This window comes from Haliotis rubra, unplaced genomic scaffold (assembly GCF_003918875.1).
Source record: "Haliotis rubra isolate DU_JTF1 unplaced genomic scaffold, ASM391887v1 Scf47, whole genome shotgun sequence".
Lineage (NCBI taxonomy): Eukaryota > Metazoa > Mollusca > Gastropoda > Lepetellida > Haliotidae > Haliotis > Haliotis rubra.
Genome location: NW_025767157.1, coordinates 1,253,106 through 1,273,775, shown reverse-complemented (window position 1 = coordinate 1,273,775; position 20,670 = coordinate 1,253,106). Strand labels below are relative to the sequence as shown.

At 40.7% G+C, this 20,670-nt stretch overlaps 2 protein-coding genes across 2 annotated transcripts; one reads left to right on the top strand and one right to left on the bottom strand.

The window, feature by feature from the left end:
- Nucleotides 1-1,466: 1,466 nt before the first annotated feature.
- Nucleotides 1,467-6,868, bottom strand: LOC124290642. The gene is made up of 2 exons (XM_046727428.1): nucleotides 6,580-6,868; nucleotides 1,467-3,760 (listed from the first exon to the last, which is right to left on the bottom strand). Exon 2 carries the CDS (start codon nucleotides 3,756-3,758, stop codon nucleotides 2,118-2,120), a length of 1,641 nt encoding a protein of 546 aa, XP_046583384.1. The 5' UTR covers nucleotides 3,759-3,760; nucleotides 6,580-6,868; the 3' UTR covers nucleotides 1,467-2,117.
- Nucleotides 6,869-8,617: 1,749 nt separating this feature from the next.
- On the top strand, nucleotides 8,618-19,593 carry LOC124290641. The gene is made up of 4 exons (XM_046727427.1): nucleotides 8,618-9,601; nucleotides 10,150-10,548; nucleotides 11,698-11,811; nucleotides 14,005-19,593. Exons 1-4 carry the CDS (start codon nucleotides 8,875-8,877, stop codon nucleotides 14,979-14,981), a joined length of 2,217 nt encoding a protein of 738 aa, XP_046583383.1. The 5' UTR covers nucleotides 8,618-8,874; the 3' UTR covers nucleotides 14,982-19,593.
- Nucleotides 19,594-20,670: the final 1,077 nt, after the last annotated feature.

The following is a 20,670-nucleotide window of genomic DNA, read 5'->3' as shown; positions in this document are numbered from 1 at the left end:
TGCTGATGTTTTCTGGCCAATCGGCAGACAACCAACAGGTCTTGCAATAGCCCTCAGTGACATGCCAGCATTCCGCATACCAATAATCTGCCATATTGGAATAGTGGCTATTTGATGAGGCCCCATGTTTACTTATCAGCAACAGAATCAATTGATTTTCTATATTATCGATCAGTAAGAACGGTTTACTGAAACTTGATAACTGGTACACGTATTCGTGATGCTCGCATTTATCGTAGCACGTGGATATCTGAGATTGGTGTCCCAGGCTGGCCAAAGGAAACACACAAACAACAATATATGTATGATTTGAATATACATGGCTATATGGGGGTTAAAATCACAGGTGTTGCGATACTTTTCCCCGTGTATATACATGTACTGTAAGCCATTTCTCGCGAGTAGTTGTTGGCATACGTCATGTAACGTATGCATCAGCAGGTGCTTGCTCCAATACGTCATGTAACGTCAGCACCAAGTGACTGGCTTTTGATCCTGTACGTCACGTAATATTCATGAACTTGAACATCTACATGTGTCTATGTGTCGTGTTGCCATCAGCAGGTTGTGGCATCTATATAACATGTAACGCCACATTATGCAATACTTATCAGCAGGTTGTGGCATCTATATAACATGTAACGCCACATTATGCAGTACTTATCAGCAGGTGTTTGTTACTATACGTCACGATGCCAACAACGGGTTTTGTTTCTGTACACCATGTTATCATCCGTAGATGTTTGTTTCTATTCGGGGGGCGGTGGGGTAGCCTAGTGGTTAAAGCGTTGGCTCGTCACGCCGAAGACCCTGGTTCGATTCCCCACATAGGCACAATGTGTTAAGCCCATTTCTGGTGTCCCCCGCCGTGATATTGCTGGAATATTGCTAAAAGCGGCGTAAAACTATACTCAGTCAGTCAGTCAGTTTCTCTTCGGATGTTCATGCTCGAACACTTGACTGATTCTTCATGATGTCGAGAACTAGATTGTAGGGGTGACTATTGAGGGAGAAACAACTATTGCGATAGCGATAGTCTATTGCAGGTTACTATTGCGACCAACTATTGCAATACTATTGCCATAGTTTTTTCTCTCCTTGAATTGTCTCATTTGAAGTCATTTCCCGAATGAATGTATATATAGTTTATATGACATACTAACAAGCTGAAGTAGTCGCAGTCTCTTTTGATAAATCAAAGAGAACGAATCTGGTACTTCCTGTATTTTTTAGCGGCGCATTTATCAACGGAAGTCAATTTCATTTTCAATTTTCGTTTCTACCATCGATTAATTGCTATCGGAGACTCAACAATTGCAATCCAACGATAGTTCGATGCATCGTTACACCCCTACAAACTTGTCGGTTGTAGATTCGATCAACAGCCGTCATAGAGCAGAGTGCGGCGTTAACCTCAGACCAGCCTTTGATACAGTAGGTTTTACGTAATAACAGAAACAAGTAGCAAACGATCATTGTGTTTAATGTATTCAGTTAGACGTTGTATCTTACAATTTATCTTTGGAAAAATAGGGTATGTCATGATGAGTGATTTCATATAATGAATTCGATGATATCTTACAGGATTTTCCCTTGTGCCCAAAACCAAGATATTCGTGCTTAGTGCTCCGAAAAACATGTTTTATAGCTTGCATAATAATGAGTGAGTGTGTGAGTATGGCTTTACGCCGCTTCTAGCAATATTCCAGCAATATCATGGCGGGGGACTCCAGAAATGGGCTTCACACATTGTACCCATGTGGGGAATCGAACCCAGGTGTTGAGCGTGACGAGCGAACTCTTTAACAACTAGGCTACCCCTCCGCCCCGCATGAAATGTGATCGGAGTATAGCGGAGAATGGTAAAATTGTTGCTTTGTAACAGTTCATGACCATCCAATACATGACAATAGAACACATATGACAAACAATAGGCACGTCTGGTCCGAGAATACACGCAGACAGTCTGCTAACAACGACTTTGTCGTGTTAAGCGTGAAACCAGGAAACCAGGACTGTGACTAAATATAATGCAACCAAATTCCATGACATCTCTTGTAAACTGAACTTTTTAAATTTGTGATATTACTTGAAAACTGATATATACTTGTATATATTTACATCACCTCCGCGAGTATTTCAGTCTTCAAAGCTAACGGTAAGGGGAGATAACCAACGTTTAAGAACTTTCTGCCAGTTTGAGCCCATATTATTTGCATACAGGATCTTTTCAAGCTCCATACATGTGTAGTATAGGTCTCTATCTCCTCCAATACCACGCCCAAACAGGCACTCCCACGTGAATTCTTCTCCACGTCATCTTTCAGCTGTCTGATATATTGTTCAGATTCCTGTAGAGATTTCAGCGTCATCCCTTTCAATAAAGGTCCCAGTCGTCTGCTGTCTGCTAGTTTCTGGAAGGTTGTGTCTTTGGTCGAGGTCGTAACGTCGCCATAGAAAACTTCACAGAAGTAGTTCAACGGCAAGCAATCCGTGTGTATGTTCGGATCCGCGCCATGACGCAGAAGCAGAAGCAACGTCTGCTTGTGGAAACCAAGATGTCTGCTTGTGTCTGCTAGAGCGTGGAGACTGGTCCCGTACCGGTTCTGTCCAGTGTCCCCAATGTAGTTGACGTCTGCTCCGTGATTCAAGAGGATCTCTGTACTTTTGTACAAAAACTTATAGATGGTGTCCAGTTCACAGTCATCGGCTACATATGTGGACAGAGTATCAAAAAGACTGTGAAGTGCAGATGGGTAGGCTTTTCTTCCGAACGCAGTTTCATATTCATTTTCATTCACAAGCTCCTCTATTTTTATTTCATCAAAATTGGGATCCGCTCCGGAATTTAACAGAAGCAGCAGACAAGCTATTCGATATGGTGCTGATCGCTCGAGATCGTGGAAGTGGGTGTGACTCAGTAGGCTGTAGAGAGGAAACGTCCTGGACGGATGAAACGCGTGAACCGACTGCCCATGGCGCAACAACACTGACGTCACTGTCACGAGAGACTCGTACCATGATTTGTCAAAGGAATAGCTATACTTGAACAGTACATGGAAGAAATTCATCCCGCCAAACACAACCTTTTGATCAATGTCATAACGAAGCAGTGCGTCTAGACACTCTGGCCGGGCCATCTTGAGCGCAAGAGCAACTGCTTTTTGTAGATCAGCTTGAGAGGGATTCTCACACAGCAGTAAGCGAAGGGCACTGGGAGAGTCCAGTTTACACGCAAGATCTGTATAGCTCTCGGATTTGAGTTTGCTGGTTGGTTTGCTTCCTGTCTGACAGAAATCCAAAATTGCTTTCACACACATGAGGTGACCAGCCTCTGACGCCACGTCCAGGGGCGTACATTTCTTCTGTTCATGATCTGCGTCTACACTGTTTACGCTATGACTTTTGTCTCCTGGAAAGTGAAACAGCGCTGGTTTGTTGTCGTCTGCTCTCTCCTGAAGCAGCATGATGAGGAGCGACTTGTATCCAAGATGGCACGCAAGGTGGAGGTAGGGGTGACGGCCAGGTTCGTGTGGCGTCTTGAACAGACCTCTGGAGAACAATGTACCGACTGCCACTACGTTGTTGGTCAGTATTGCATGGTGAAGAAGGTCAAGGTCACTGCTATCACGCCATGATAGCAGAGCTCCCAGGGAACACTTGTCTATTAAGTTTCGGAGATTTGTGCTGTCTTCATGGTTGAGGATAGAGCGTAGGACTGCTTGTACATGACTGTCCTGGTCGGTGGGAGTGCCCATATCTGAAAGAAGGCATCGAGTGGGCTTTGGGATTTTTCTGTGAAGTTCACCATCTTTAAAACAATTTCGTTTTTTGTTATGACGTCATAATGACGTAACAAAGCCAGTGACGTCGTAACAGTGTGCCCATTCGTCCCCACTTGCGCCCGAGAGGAAACGAGTGGTCACGAATACGCGTTTTCCATTTGCCTACAATCGTCCGTTTCCGTGACCTTCTGCCCGTCCTAAAATGATACAAGTGCTTACGAATGCTCGTTTTGTATCCATATAAGTAGCATACAAACTAGCAGGTACGTTTACAAGTGACTTCGTATACATAAATATAGTTAGTTCATCACTGCAGTAAAACCAGTCGGTGTGGGTGTCCTCAAGGCTTTGTTAAAAAAATCCCCAAAATGTCATGGGAAAATTTTCCCAGTGGGATAACCTTGCCCCATAGGCTCCAAGTAACCTACACGTGTCGTAACAGCTTTGATCATGTAACAGACTGGTTATAATCTACCTTTATGGCCTGGCTGAATGTGTGTTACCGTAACCGGACATCATTTATCGTTCGAGTGAGTGAGTGAATGTACGAGAGTAAATGGTGTTTACTGCGGCATCAGCAGTCTTGCAGACATTCGATGGACTGTCCGTTAAGTTGTTTATACATACAGCTCTTCGGTTGATGGGTATTTATGCCTACTATAGGTAAATCAATATACGCAAGTTAAACGGGGCACGACTGTAGAAATAAAAAGTATCACTTTTGTATGGGGCACAGTGTTTAGCAAGTGCTTAGTACTAGTCCTCTCACCAGTAAAATATTATCTTTAAATGTAACCACAGCGTAGCTAAAAGCAACAGCTTACAATATGAAATCGTTATATGAAATTATAAAGGAATAAAGTTTACAACAAACATTTAGTAGTCTGTTCCTTCATTCATTTGTTCTAGCAGGAAGGGGGCGGTGGGGTAGCCTAGTGGTTAAAGCGTTGGCTCGTCACGCCGAAGACCCGGGTTCGAATCCCCACATGGGTACATTGTGTGAAGCCCATTTCTGGTGTCCCCCGCCGTGATGTTGCTGGAATATTGCTAAAAGCGGCGTAAAACCAAACTCACTCACTCTAGCAGGGAGACTATATAATGTTGTAGATTATCCCTGGTTCTAGGGAACTCTCTGGTTAATTTACAGGCTGGTCGGTCTACAATTGTGAAACTTGTCGAGGATGAGCTTGTTCTATATCATTGAACGGCATTTTGTAAGTTGAAGGAAAACAGTAAGACAAGATACATCTTATTGATGACAAGTTCTTTATTCTAGAATATATGATGCGACGTTTCGATATAAATCCTACGAACTTTGCAGCTATTACTTGACGCGGTATGACATGTAAGGATCTATACCGAAACATGACCTCAGGATATTATAGTGTTGTCATCCATACCAAATCTGCCCTACTGGTACGAGATTATTGTGTTAGATTGTTGAAATATTTCAAGAAAAACATGTACTGCAGCTTGCCTGTTTACATTATATTTCCCCCTATCTAAGCCCCTTTACTTATATACCAAGCTTAGTACAGCGCTTGTACTGATTTAATGCATACCGAAAACTGTCACGTTGACATTGGACACAAACTATAGTTTCATGGAGTTTTCAAAGTTTATGTTCGTTGAAGTTCTGGTTCCCTATCGCATCACATCCCATCTTACTCGTCAGGTTGACATCCAGTATGTATTAGCAGGATGGGACATTGCCATGCGACCTCGTTTATCCAGAGCGTTATAATTCCATTCTATTACATACCCTTGCCATGAGTCCTAATTCACCTGACACTAAAATAACCCACCTCATCTGTCCGTTATGTTATCTTCATTTTATTATAAAAGATATTCATGTCTGGAATGTCATTCGATTAATGTGGACCATATCCGATCCAAATTACCGTTTCTCCGTATGTAGTGGTCAACAAATACCACTGACCCTTTCGTTCGGCCATCCGTGTTTATTTTCTTTTTTCTCATCTCCAACTTCAACCAGTAAGAAATAAATATTTAAAATTATAAAATATATTTTACACTAATAGTATAACTTTTTATGAAATTCAAACTTTTAGATCACTTGGTGACAGTCTTTAATTTATTATGTAGATTGAGTCGCTTTGCTTCGGAAATAATTTTGTAATAAACGTATATAAAGAAAGTTCTCCTGTTACATGTTGTTAATGGGATTGCAAGGGCAAAATTATTCTTTTTATTGCATAACAGCATACATTTCTACACAGGGGTGTGGGGTGTGGGGGGGTGTGGAACTGAGGTAAGAAAATATTTTATTAATTAAAGTCGGAATGAAAATTCGGATTGGGTGGGAGATGGTAAACACAGAGAGATAATTCGTCCAGTCTTCCCATAACTTCGTTTTCAGCCCGATTTTAAAGACACGAAGCTACAACTAGCGGTCCAGTAATGTTGCTCCCATAAGCGAGAGAATAGTTGTGCTTTGTCAGAGAGGAGGGGGGTGGTGACGTCACTTCCCAACCGAAACTAATGAGTCCTGGGTATGTATTTATAGAGATATAATACACTGAATTATCGGGGTTCACAAAAGCCGTCATTCATACACGGGGGAAATCGTAATCAACGATTAACAACAGGATTCCACGCAGTTGTTATGTCGAAATGAAGTTACCGCACATAACACCCAGTGTTAAATATCATGGTCGCAAACATCCCACAATACCAGATCTATATATTCAAAATAGGCCTACTAACGTGCAACAGGTACACTGTCATTCGGACCATGTGCAGTAATTAAGCTCCATCGACAACGCCAACTCACCTGTAATTATTGATCATGCGCAAACCTCATTACCTACATAGTGTAAGGAACGCTAACCAAACAAACCCATGTCCCTCTCCGCCGGGCCGCCATTATATATACCATTCAATGTAAACAAGTCAGAACTCGATTGGTGTGTTTGTAGAGAGCGAGGCAACGTATATCGACCGGGGAGATATACACAGGTTGTTCACCAGCCTTGCTCGCAGCAACTTGTTCCCATGTATTCACGGGTTTTCAACTCTTACCTTTCTCCAACTAAATATAATCATTTAGTGAAAAAGTCGACATGTACAGGTATACCAAATTTCAATATTGACATGTTAGCTATAGGTCATAATTAATTTATGATAATCTTCTTCTTTTTTAAAATTTAAAATCCATTATTAAATAAAAAATGAATTTAAAATATGTATTGCTATGTTTTGAAAGAAGAATAGTTCGTGAACCAAGAGTGAACCATAACACGCACTGATGGATCCAAGTAGGGGGTTCATCTAACGAAACCACCCCACCCCCATCCCCCTCTATCCAGGTTGACATCAGAAATGTTTAGTCAAGTATATTAACTACAATACGTCTTCTGTTTCCAACAATATCGAACAGGTACTCTGATAGAGCGCCGACCACGCTAATAACCCTCTGACGTCAATAACCACGTCATTGTGACGTCAAGGTATGAGGTCGAACGTCATCGTCGCCCCGTCAAATAAAATGTTCGGCAGAGAATGATGTTGTCTGTTGATATTTGATGAGAGTTCTTTTCTTCCCCTGTCGTGTCCTTGAAACCAAAGGAGATGAATTTCACCAAATAGTGAGAAACATCAGGAGTAAAAACAAAATGAATCTATTAATGCATTAAACTTAAAGTTCGTCTAAAATATAGGATTTATGGTCTTTAATTATATCACATGTCATCTGTGTGTCAACCTGAAGTTTAAAAGATGACGATATAAGTATATTTTAAGTCTGCATAAGTTTAGAGTTGGCTAAAGCTGCCTGCCAAACTGGTTGTATTTACAGTTACTATCTCTTAGCAACATAACATTAGTGCCTGGTGACCGCGCGAGTGATGACGTCAGACCACGCCAACTGACGTCAATACCAGGCGCGTCTGTAAATGTCATTTGTCGCTGGGATATTCTCCAGGCGTTTGGTGAATATCGTTTGATGAATCTATGCCCCCTTTCTCCACTCGTTCTACATGTTCAAATGTAATAACTAGAAATCTACAATTGGTCCTATTAACCTTAATCAACTCTGCCGCATTCACAGGAAAGGTTCAGTTTCAAGGAATATATGTTAACAGGCTTGTCCTGGAAATAGGCCTAAGATGAAACCAGTTTATACAGTCTTGACATTTAAACAGCATTCCTCGAATAGTTTTTAAATTAATTACAGAGCCATATATTCATTCCCAATACCTGACTATGTCACGGGAAAAAATATTTATATACATATATACAGAGATATGTTGTTAAGTAAATATGACACATACAACGCCCTCGTGACATAATTCCATTACGTGACATGAACAACACGTGAATCTCGGAGCACACAAAAGTCAATCAATAATTTCCCTGCCTCCGCGTTCACGTCACAACAGTGACATAATAAATTCTACGAACCGTATCCAGTAACGGGAAAAGAGGAAATACAATGACATACCGGACAAAAGCTGTAACCCATACAAGTGGGTAATAGTAAAGACCCCACCCCAAAACGTAGCGGCAACCAAGAAATAGAAGGTACAAGCGATATTTCAGTGTCCCACCACTGATCAATGATAAAGCCGGTCACAAGCTGTTTGTGTCAGCTTTCTGCTCTGACGTCAGAACAAGGCGAGCTCCACACGCCGGTTTCGATCACGCTCACCTACTAAGCGCTCTCTCTATTTCTAGCCGTTGTCAAGTGGCGTGGCAATGACGTCATACTTTTGTTAGGTCGGAGCTGTGCTGTTATGAGTTTTATTCCCCCGGAAGTCGGTACGCGCTGACTCATACTACTGTGACGAATTGAAACACTTGCGTAGTTGGGCCAGTCCATCGTGGGAGGGGAGTGGGTACACTCAACCAAACTACATTAACGATCTACTCGATATACCACTGTGTCACAATTGTGTGTAAACTGTCTTCGGCAGAGTTGTGGACACTTTATATCAAAGCCTCCATTCGAAGAGATGACATTTTGTTCTTAATCCATTATTCATTCACTTGATGTCAGTGTCTCCGTGAAAACACCTACGTCAGACCCTTCCATGTTAGGATCGTGTGACGTCATCATCTGAGCAACAAGATGGCTCAAGCTACGACGAGTAAGTTCGACTTCAAAATGGAAAAGAGACAACACTCGGGATCACTGAGCAGTCGTTCATCCGAGGACTTTTCTGAGACTAGTTTTGATGGTGAAACGGAAAGCCTAATAGGTTCGGCGACACACCAGTTAGTGTTATACGCTATGACGAAAGGACACACCATTCATAGTGTAACACACATGCCCCCTCACCAGTTGTCGGAGTTTCTCAGAGATTTTTATGGTAAGGTCAGGACCAAGCTCGAGGAGGGTCCGGTCAGATCAACTGTCAGTTTGAAAGATATCAGGCTCGGTCTACAGAAATATTTCATGAAGGAGACCGGCTTGGACATTGTCAAAGACAAAAGTTTTGAAAATGCCAACGCGTGTTATGAGATGGCTGTTAGAATGGGGCCACGCAAGTGTCATAGACTTAGAATAGAAATGGATGATTTGAGGAAAATCTATTTCAGTGATGCAATGAAAACCGACAACCCTGAAACACTACAAAATAAGGTGTTTTTCGATGTGAATTTATACATTGTCAACAGAGGGAAAGACTGTATGAGGGCCATGACGAAAAATGATTTTGTGGTGTCGACAGAAGTTGACGGAAGGAAAAGTGTTTGGTTAAAATACCACCCTAAGTTCAACATCAAGGAGATGGGTGGCTACGGTGATGTAGATCATACTGGAACAAGGCTAGGGGAAAAGATGCTGGAAAGACCAGGTAGGTCACTAACATTTTCCTCATTGTGATGTCATAGAAGTTATAGAAATCTTATCACCCACTACAGCAACTGAGCCTATGGCTAACTAGTACACAGCCTACATACTAATGTTATTTGTAATAATAATAATAAAGTATGTATAACTGAGTGATATTGTGAAATAATCAAGAAATATTGTGTGACAGCGTTATTGAGAAAGAATTCCACCCACACTCCACACCTAAGACATACTGTCATTCTTAGTAATAACTAGGTTACACAGGTGGGTGTTTTGAGTGAAGGTTGTACCGCCCTAATTATAATGTTGTATAGTTGACAAAAGAAATCATCAAATGTTATGACACTTTGATAAATCATGTATGTAGTACAATGGTGTAGAGTAGTTTCCGTTCAGTATATACATAATTACATACAATGGGAAGAGTTTAACTGATTTAAAAGTCAGTCTTATCGACCATGTATACATACCTTCCAATTTATATTGATATGATGGTTTATAACGCTGTTATTGCTTAGTTGGTTCATAAATGTTATAACTGTCTTGCAGGAGATCCTCGTTGCCCTGTAGCATCATTCTTGAGGTACCTGACCCATCTCCATCCCATGACTGAAGCGTTCTGGCAACGTCCTAAGCGGAGTGTATCCCAGTCAGATTATGTGTGGTTTGACAATACCCCACTGGGTAACTCCACCCTGAGTAAAATCATGCAGAGGATATCAATATCAGCTGGAGTTAAGGAAAACTACACAAACCACTCGATTCGTCCATCGTACATTCCTCTTATTGAAACAATATGCACAGATGCATTGAACATTGAGCGAACTGTGCGAGTGCCCAGTGTGTTGTCACAAGATGATTCATTTGCTGATGATAATTCGCTAGGAGACAGTTCGTCGCTAGATTCGGAGTCCCCTGATGACGACCCAGTGGATGAGAGCGTTGTTGGTAAGCACACGCAAGATGTTGTAATGACACAATGTTCCTTAACTACATGCCAGCAATGGAAACTTACCTTTCTAGTCCACTAGTACTCATGAGGATAATGGCAAATTTTTATCACGGCTATATATTTTGTTTTGTTAAGCCTCTACACATACATACATATACCTGTAGCATTTTGTTAAACCTCTACACAAAGCTACATACCTACAGACATATATCTGTAGCATTTTGTTAAAACCTCTGCATATGGACAGACCTATATCTGGAGTAATTGTCTTTTTGTCTCATCTTTTATCTGTGACACTTCAATATATATTGAGTTAGACAATGTGAACATTGTAAACAGGTACCTTTATCATTTGGTATGGCTGTTACATAGCCTGCTTTGAGAATCTGATAAAGCTAGTGACTTTCAATATACAAATTACCCAGATATAGATTTGATGTTTACATAGCCTACCAAAGAAATTAGGATTTTAGAACTAGTCCATGGGAATACGGTACACCTTATTTCACTAATCTACACTACTGTTACTACTATGGTTTGTAGCTAGTCCTGCTTGAAGAAGAATATTTACCAGATTTACATTTTCTGTCCGTTGTTTTGGGTTGAAGTGTTTTGAAGTGGTTAACTATATATATTATTATCCTCAAATGCTACAAGGCTATGAGGATACCATCACTGGCTCGCTGACTTGGTTGACACATGTCATCGTCTCCAATTGCGCTGATCAATGCTCATGCTGTTGATCACTGGATTGTCAGGTCCACACTCGATTATTTACAGATCACTGCCATATAGCTGGAATATTGCTTAGTAAAAACAACAAACCAACCAACATAAGACAGCAGAGTTAGGGATAAACTTGACACCTTCTTGGAATATGGGTTTTGAATGCACTGTTAATATGCCTGAGATAAGAATTTAGGAAAGTACCAATTTTTACCAAAGAAACGTTTGCCAGACATGGACAGTTAGACTTCCAGATAAACCCCACTGGTGTAAGGTGGTCAATCCTAACTGGGTTTTGTTAAGATCTGGCCCAAATTTCAAAGTTGGTCACATCACAAAAGCTGGGGTGATTCTTACAGAATGGTTACCATGATTTTGCATGATGTTGTTATTAATTAGCTTGTTGGCCATTGTTCCAGGTTTGAGATCGGCAAAGATGAAGGTTTTAGAGTTAATTCGTGGCCTACTTGTGAAGGACATCAAGAAATTTGCTGACTGGCTGAAAACTGTTCGAGTGGAATACCACCAAGGAGGTAGGTGTGATTTCTGTGTCATCCATGCTGTGGTCATGTTAATGATATGACCAAAGATAAATATTGCATACCAGTTATGTCAAGCATGCATGTTTTTGTGGGTATATATACTTAAGCATTTTGAGATGGATACGTCCACGCTGGTTTAACATGCAATCTTTCTTCACACACTACACGTTAAAGCTGATATGTGTTTATCTCATGGGCATTCTAGATTAGAATAAGTCCCCAGCAACCTATACTGATCCTAAGAGGCTATCAGTGAGTGAGTGAGTTGAGTTTTACGCCACACTCAGCAATATTCCAGCTATATGGTGGCGGTCTGTTAAATGGATTTGGTTGTCAAACTCGTTGACTTGGTTGTGGATCATTGTTGTACCCCCATCATGTGGATCATTGTTGTACCCCAATCATGTGGATCATTGTTGTACCCCAATCATGTGGATCATTGTTGTGCCCCAATCATGTGGATCATTGTAGTTCCCCCAATCATGTCCATCATTGTAGTTCCCCCAATCATGTGGATCATTGTAGTTCCCCCAATCATGTGGATCATTGTTGTCCCCCAATCATGTGGATCATTGAGGTCCCCCAATCATGTGGATCATTGTAGTCCCCAATCATGTGGATCATTGTAGTTCCCCCAATCATGTGGATCATTGTAGTTCCCCAATCATGTGGATCATTGAAGTCCCCCAATCATGTGGATCATGGTAGTCCCCCAATCATGTGGATCATGGTAGTCCCCCCAATCATGTGGATCATTGTGGTCCCCCAATCATGTCCCCCAAACATTGAACCCCAATCATGTGGATCATTGGTGTACCCCAATCATGTGGATCATTGTAGTTCCCCCAACCATGAGGATCATTGTAGTCCCCCAACCATGAGGATCATTGGTGTACCCCAATCATGTGGATCATTGGTGTACCCCAATCATGAGGATCATTGTAGTCCCCCAATTATGCGGATCATCATAGTCCCCAATCATGTCCATCATTGTAGTCCCCCAATCATGAGGATCATTGTAGTCCCCCAATCATGTGGATCATTGTAGTCCCCCAATCATGTGGATCATTGTGGTCCCCCAATCATGTGGATCATTGAAGTCCCCCAATCATGTGGATCATTGTAGTCCCCCAATCATGTGGATCATTGTAGTCCCCCAATCATGTGGATCATTGTGGTCCCCAATCATGTGGATCATGGTAGTCCCCAATCATGTGGATCATTGAAGTCCCCAATCATGTGGATCATTGTGGTCCCCATGTGGATCAATCATGTGGATCATGGTAGTCCCCAATCATGTGGATCATTGTAGTCCCCCAATCATGTGGATCATTGAAGTCCCCCAATCATGTGGATCATGGTAGTCCCCCAATCATGTGGATCATTGAAGTCCCCCAATCATGTGGATCATTGTGGTCCCCCAATCATGTGGATCATGGTAGTCCCCCAATCATGTCCCCCAAACATTGAACCCCAATCATGTGGATCATTGTAGTCCCCCAATCATGTGGATCATGGTAGTCCCCCAATCATGTCCCCCAAACATTGAACCCCAATCATGTGGATCATTGTAGTTCCCCCAACCATGAGGATCATTGTAGTCCCCCAACCATGAGGATCATTGGTGTACCCCAATCATGTGGATCATTGGTGTACCCCAATCATGAGGATCATTGTAGTCCCCCAATTATGCGGATCATCGTAGTCCCCCAATCATGTCCATCATTGTAGTCCCCCAACCATGAGGATCATTGTAGTCCCCCAACCATGAGGATCATTGTAGTCCCCCAATCATGTGGATCATTGGTGTACCCCAATCATGTGGATCATTGTTGTACCCAACTCATGTGGATCATTGTAGTTCTCAAGTCATATGGATCTTTGCACTTCCCCAAACGTGTGGCTCATTGTACCCCAACCATGTGGGTTATTATTGTTCCCCAATTAGGTAGATTAATTGTTGACTATATCAATCACTAGGCAGCCTAATCCAGGTGCCATTATTTACAGTCTGTTGTCATATAGCTGGAATATAAAGTTACGTATAAGACAACAGAGTAACAAACATGTTGATCAAAATTGAAATTTGAGACACTTATCTAAAGATCATTATTCCTACTGACCATGAAATTGTTTGAAATATCTTAGTACCAGTTTGTGATGTTGATCTGTTCATTGTTTCAGAGTTGATTGTCTTGTGTAGCCCGGTCGACCAGGAAGAGGTGGCAGTGGAAGGGATGAATGGTCAAGGGGCAGACAACTCTCAGAGCAAAGTCAGTGATCAAGAAATGACCTCAATAAAAGAGAAGTTCAAACAAAATGGACCTGGTAAATTCTCATCTGCCAGTTTGGATTCCCCCATGCAGAAGAAAAATGAAAAATCAGCACGAAGCGACAAGCAGGACAGTTTATCATTCATGCAGGGAATTTCCATAAAGCAAGTTGAATTTGACTCGGTTGGCGGAACCCACTGCTCTGCAAGTGATATCTCCCCGCTAAAAGTGACCATTCCCTCAACAGATGCACTGCTTGTGTCTGGTTTGAGCGAGAACATGCAGCTGTTACTACACAAGAAATCTACCAAGGAGCAACAACCTGTGCAGGAGAAACTACCAGACAGAATATTCTACTCTGAGAATGACATGGATGTTGCTGAGATTGCTGCTCTCCTAGGTGCATGTGACAGTCTTAAAAAGAATCCTGACAAATCCGAATCAGCGGTGGCTGAAATCAGTAAGGCTCTGCCCCATGCTGGTACGAGAAGCCCGAACCTAAAAGCAGACTCGATGCCAGAGATGAGGAGTGGCGCTGTTAACATTCAGAACACAACTTCCTTTTGCGGAGAAAACAAGTTGATAACTATCGGTGACAATAAGCAGTCATCATTGAAACCAACCAGTCCAGCGTTGAAGAGACAGGCCCGGGTGGAATGTGCGGAGCCCGCTTGTGACGAGCCTCTGAAGAAAAGACTTTGTAGTAGTGCTAGTGTACCCACTGGAGCAGACCATGGAATGGCGTACCCCAACTCTACCAACATTCCGAAACCACCATTGCAGTTCAGACCAGCCTCGTTAGATTCGTCGCCACTTATGAAGAAAAAGAGAGTGCGCTTTGGCAGTGGGGTTCAGACGATAACTGTAAAAGCTGAACCGGTATCATGAAAATGGAGGCAACGTTTGTTGGGTTTTAATTCTCATATCACTCGCAAGTGATATTTTGCCTCACGGCAAGCCAGTTTTGCAGCAGTTGTGCTGATACGCCAACGCAACCCTGTATATTGTAGGGGTTTGCAGGTGGAGATGAGCGGAGGGCGACAACTAAGCCCATTTGAGCTGTTACCGTGGAGATGAGAGAGGAGAATTGTGGGTAAAAGAGCCCATGTGTTCACAGGTGTCTTGTGTTCAGAAAGTCAGCTAGTTGACACAAAGATGACATGCAATTACATCCGGTGATTATGATGTTTAATATGTACATATGGGATATATCATAGAATGTTGTGATATATGATTGTACATGAAGTCACACCTTGATGAGTGCTTTTGTTCCATCAGTGGTACATTAGCTACAGGTGGATTAATATGTGTATAATATGTGTGTTGTGTAACCACATAGTGGATGATGCTAGCTTTCTTTGCTATACAGACACCAGGTATCTGAAATGGTACCAATATTTGTCCATTTTGACATTTTTTAATATTGCTAATTATTTATATAAATTTAACAGGAACAGAGTTAAGAAATGCATCTGTATAGTGGGTTATTTCTGAATGTTGTTCGTGAAAAGGGGAGGTAATCCTTGGCACTGTCCATCCTGCACATAACAATATTGTATGGATACAACATTTTGGTAAATGTGTTTATTTTTTGTTCCTATGATTTTCTGTTGGTAATCCTGATGTGTGCTTGAATGAGACCAAGGTTTGTTGTGTACGATAAGATGGACTAGCAGAAAGCAGGAGGGACTTACCATATTTTGTTTGTTATGGATGAAACAACCCAAAATTTATGTTTTGTTAACTCGGATATAAACATGATGTAAGTTATAATTACCATGTTAATATATTTGGTCTCAAGATATACTTTAGATGCTGTCATATAATTTTTTTTTAGTGGAGTCTGATGTTTGACATTTTATTTGTTAATAGTATTGTCTAAATTATCCATATTGATCTGCTTTTTAGAATTCTTAATCAGTTATCAATACGTAATCTTTTAGCATGTTTAGTGCAGACTTAAGTCTTTGGTTACAGATTAGGGGGGTTAGTTCACCATGATATTAAATAATATTCTGCTAGCTCTGTTTGTCATATATTGTCTAAAGACAGGAATTCAAAGTTTTCAGAATGTTTTTGAAAGAGCTGTTGAAAGATTTGAATTTGTTAAGCTTGATAAGTGCTGTATTTATTAACAACCATTTGATTTAACATTTTTTCAACCTTTTGAACAAGTTTGTCATTTAACAGAATTAACAAGTAAACCAGTTCAGTTCATTTGTTTAGGACACGTTGCAGTGATGTGACCATGCGCACCATAACATATATAAGTCATGTTTTAGTATTTTTCTCTAATTATGTAATCAAAAATTGAATTTGAAGTTTTTCCCTAGATGAACATCTGAAAATAGTCCAGGTCTTTTCTCAGTATCGTATTTGGCCTCTGATGATTTGAATCAGTGGATGCAGTTGTTGCTATGGTGATGACAGTTTCGGGAAATGTTCTCACCTGCATTTAACTTACCTGAATCAGTGGAATAGAAATCCTATTTATTTTAAGATATATCAGAATATAGGTGTAATGTAATTAGGCAGTGCAGAAAACATAAACCCACATTTTCTTTGCGTTATTTGACTGCATACAGTACAACTTGGTATCATTCTTTATGTCCATGCATTTACTTTTATTTATAGTTTAGTGGTTTTTGTAAGGATGTTGCTCGGATGAAGTAATGCTGTACAGATTTGACACATTATCCAGTTACGTTATTACTTGGTACTATCGTCTATGGCAGTAATGGCACCGTTCAATACCAACCAAAGCCATAATATCACCAGTTACTTGATTTCTTATACTACTTAAAAGATGTTAGGGACCACCTGATGCTTTCATGTTAGTCTGTTGTGGCAGTGAGTGGTTCTGAACTGCCTTGAGAGGTTGATAACAGTATGATAGAATTAGGTGTTCCTTAACGTCTCGTGAGTAGTATGCATGTAGATCTGCCTGACCTAAGTGTGGCCTCTCAAGCCTATGCATTATATCCATCCCGGTTGAGTAGCCCAGAGATTTTGTGTGTTGCTTACCAAACCATACGTCCTAGTTTGGTTCCCGTAATTGGTCAGTGTGGGAAAGTTGGTGATGTATGTTCTGACCCTCTGTGATAAGAATGTAGAAAGCTGGTGTTGGTTTAACTTAGTTAAATTGAACATTGCTGTGTTTACCATAAGGTAATGTTTTGATATCTTCTTCTTGAACACAATTTGCTTGTGCATTTTGGTCACTCTTCAGGGGTTATATCTGCACGTACCGAATAACGAGAAAACGAAAACATTGTATTAAACTTTGAGGACGTGTAGTTTTCTTGTACATTTAAAAAATATGGTAACATTCTGGATGATAGTGTTGTGAAGGTGAATTCTGAGGTTCATCGTTAATACTTTATTGACTTCATGGGGCGGTCGGGTAGCCCAATGGTTAAAGTGTTCGCTTGTCACGCTGAAGACCCGGGTTTGATTCCCCAAGTGGGTACAATGTGTGAAGCTCATTTCTGGTGTCCCCTGCCGTGATATTGCTGGAATATTGCTAAATGCGGCGTAAAACCATACTCACTCACTCTCTCACTGACTGACTTCATGCCTCATGAATGTAATAGGTGTCATACATTTGTTCCTGTTGGAGGAGTATGGTGTATACAAGCCAGTAAAGTATTGATATAACCCCGACCCAATCCTTTTAACCCTACATGTCAATAGAAGGGTCATAACGGGGCTAGGTCTGGCTGGGGCTAGGTCTTAGCGATCTTAGCCTTATCACATATCTTTAGTGCTATATTATTAAATGGCCAGCAAGAGTCGAAATGCTAAGATGGTTTTGTTGGGGTCTATGGCTGAATGTCTGTTGTTGTGGTCTGTGTCCATTCAACAATATGGTCTTAGTGCTTAGTTACGACTGGCTTACCCGGAAGTCGTAAGTACCTACTGGATACCCATCCGCCATGTTTGTTTCATACTAACATAGCAGCACGGAATAGAGGGACTTCTGATGTAATGATGCTCAAACAAGAAGAAAATATGGTTAAATACAATTAAACTGCAAAATAGAATATCAAAACAATTCACAAACATTGGAAATTGGACATGGAAGTTCAAGTTTCAACATGGCGTGTGGCAATATCAGAGACATCCATCGTAGACACAATTCAACAAATACAGAGTATTTTTTTTAACTTTGGAAACTAAAAATGAATTTATGACAGCAGATATTTGAGACCCTGAAACTCCGAAATTTTCATGTATGGAGGCAAGAAACGTGGAAACTAAGGATGGGCTCATGCAAATTCTTTATCAGTATGGTATTCTTGGTATTACAAAATGAATGCAAGATGTCATGGTCAAGCTGATGTTTGAAGTAAACACTCGCTGTTGGTTGAACAGCCCCGTAAAGAGCCTAGTCTGGGGTCAGCTAGAGGTCCATGTTCACCAGCCACCGTCACGCAGCAATCGTCCACCCCACACATCTTGTTTTGTCAGCAAGTGAATATTTTTACATTGTTCAACTTTCAGTCTTGTCTGGCCATTTTGTTTATCACCGCAGAAGTCAAATCAACTGATCATGACCATTTTTGAGTTGTATTTATTTCAGTCAGTCTGAAATAGGTATGACAACTTTGTTCATTGAAATCCATGAATTTTAATCATCTTCTTACAAGTTACTCATATTAAGATGTTTGACTGCAAACAACATGTCTTCTTCCTGGTTCTCTGAGATAGTTGGGTGTCATGTATGTCCACAGTGGAACAAAGACATATTGGCTTGAAATACTGGCATTTTTTACACACATTGCTTTGATGGTTCTAAAAAGTAGGGTTAAAACTTGGCCTGTAGAAGCACTGTGCAAACCCTTATGTGAGTGTGTCATTTCCAAGCAGGTCTGTGATGGCTGATTCCGTCATAGTCTTTTGGAAAAAAGGCAGGAAGAGGTACAGGTCTTTGAAAAAGCCAAAGGCTGTATAAACCTGAATTTGTTCAATAAACAATTCACAATAGTTGGGGGTATTAATAGGATGAATATAAATACACAAAGGTTTTCAAATGAGAAGTGACCCCTTGTTATTCTAGCCTTGAAACTCAATTCTAAATACATCTTGCTATACCTCCTGTAGACTTTACAGATTTCGACGCCAGAAGCTACTGCTCAGTATGTTATGATTCTTCTAAAAAAGGGGTTTTCGACTAAAGAGGTTAATACTTCATAATGATCATTATTGTTTGTCAATGGGCACTTCTTAGCTTTTGCAAATAATATTGAAAAACATATGTAATTTGCTAGGTGTACATTTATGGTTTGGGGAAGTGAAAGGATTCCTTGGGGTTTATTGGTGTCATAAATTAAAGCAGTTATTGGTGTAAGATGCCAAAGTTAGGTCGGTGTACAATTGTTCTGTGTTTCACTGTGGACTGATAGAAACTAGCTGGGCCAGTGTGGTTCTGAGCTGTTGGACTGAGTCCTCTCATTCATTACTTTTTCAGTTGTTACAAATAAACAATTTCTTTATAATGCTTGATCTTTTTTGTTATGTTATTCAGGTATCAGGGTGCCGTTGTACAAAGCAATTTTAGTTCTAAGGTGACCATAACTCTCGTATATCAGCTTACTTAAGGCAGTCTTAGCGCGAAGGTTGTTGCGTACAACAGCACCCAGGCCAATGAAGCAATATCAGTTTTCACTGAATGGATTTGCTGACTGTTTCAATGTACATGAAGATACTTTGCCTCAAACATGCTTTGCCATGTTTTGGTGGCTGGATGGTCGAGGATAACTTAATAACTTGCTTGCTGTTTAACCTGACCAGGATCTTCTCATAGTGGTTTTGAATCACAGATTTGTTCAGAACATATTTTGGAACTATACCTCAACTCGTTGGTTTCATCACAACCTGTGTCGATGTTGTAGACTACAAGTGTCACACATACACTGTCATAGTTGGTTTGTTGTTTAACGCTGCACTCAGCAATATTCCAGCTATGTGGCGGCAGTCTGTAAATAATCGAGTCTGAACCAGACAATCCAGATCTCAACATGATGAGCATCATTCTATGCAATTGGGATACGATGACGTGTCAACCAAGTCAACGAGCCTGACCACCCGATCCTGTTAGTCGACTCTTACGACAAGCATGGGTTACTCAAGACCAATTCTTCACGGGTCCATGTGTTATATATACACCCGTGCATTAATTAAGCACCACCCTATGTGATGCTACAGAAAAGTTTGGGTATAGCCATCAATTTAATCAACCTATAGTTAAAGAAGCTTTATCCACTGACAGTTTTACAAATACCATAACCTTTTCTATTCATTATGAAAGAATATGTTGATGAAAATGTGATGGACTGAATTTTTACCCAAAATAACTACAGTAAAATACGTTTATAACGAACTCCAAGGGACCACTGAAATTAGTTCGTTATATCCGTAGTTCGCTATTCACTTTTTTATATGATAATATAAGGTTTATTCGGGACTTTTAAAACAGTTCGCTATAGCCGTCAGTTCGTTATAAAAGTATTCTACTGTATTCCTCTCCTGATCAAACTACACAAGATTAAATTACGTTTTGACTAAAAATAACAAT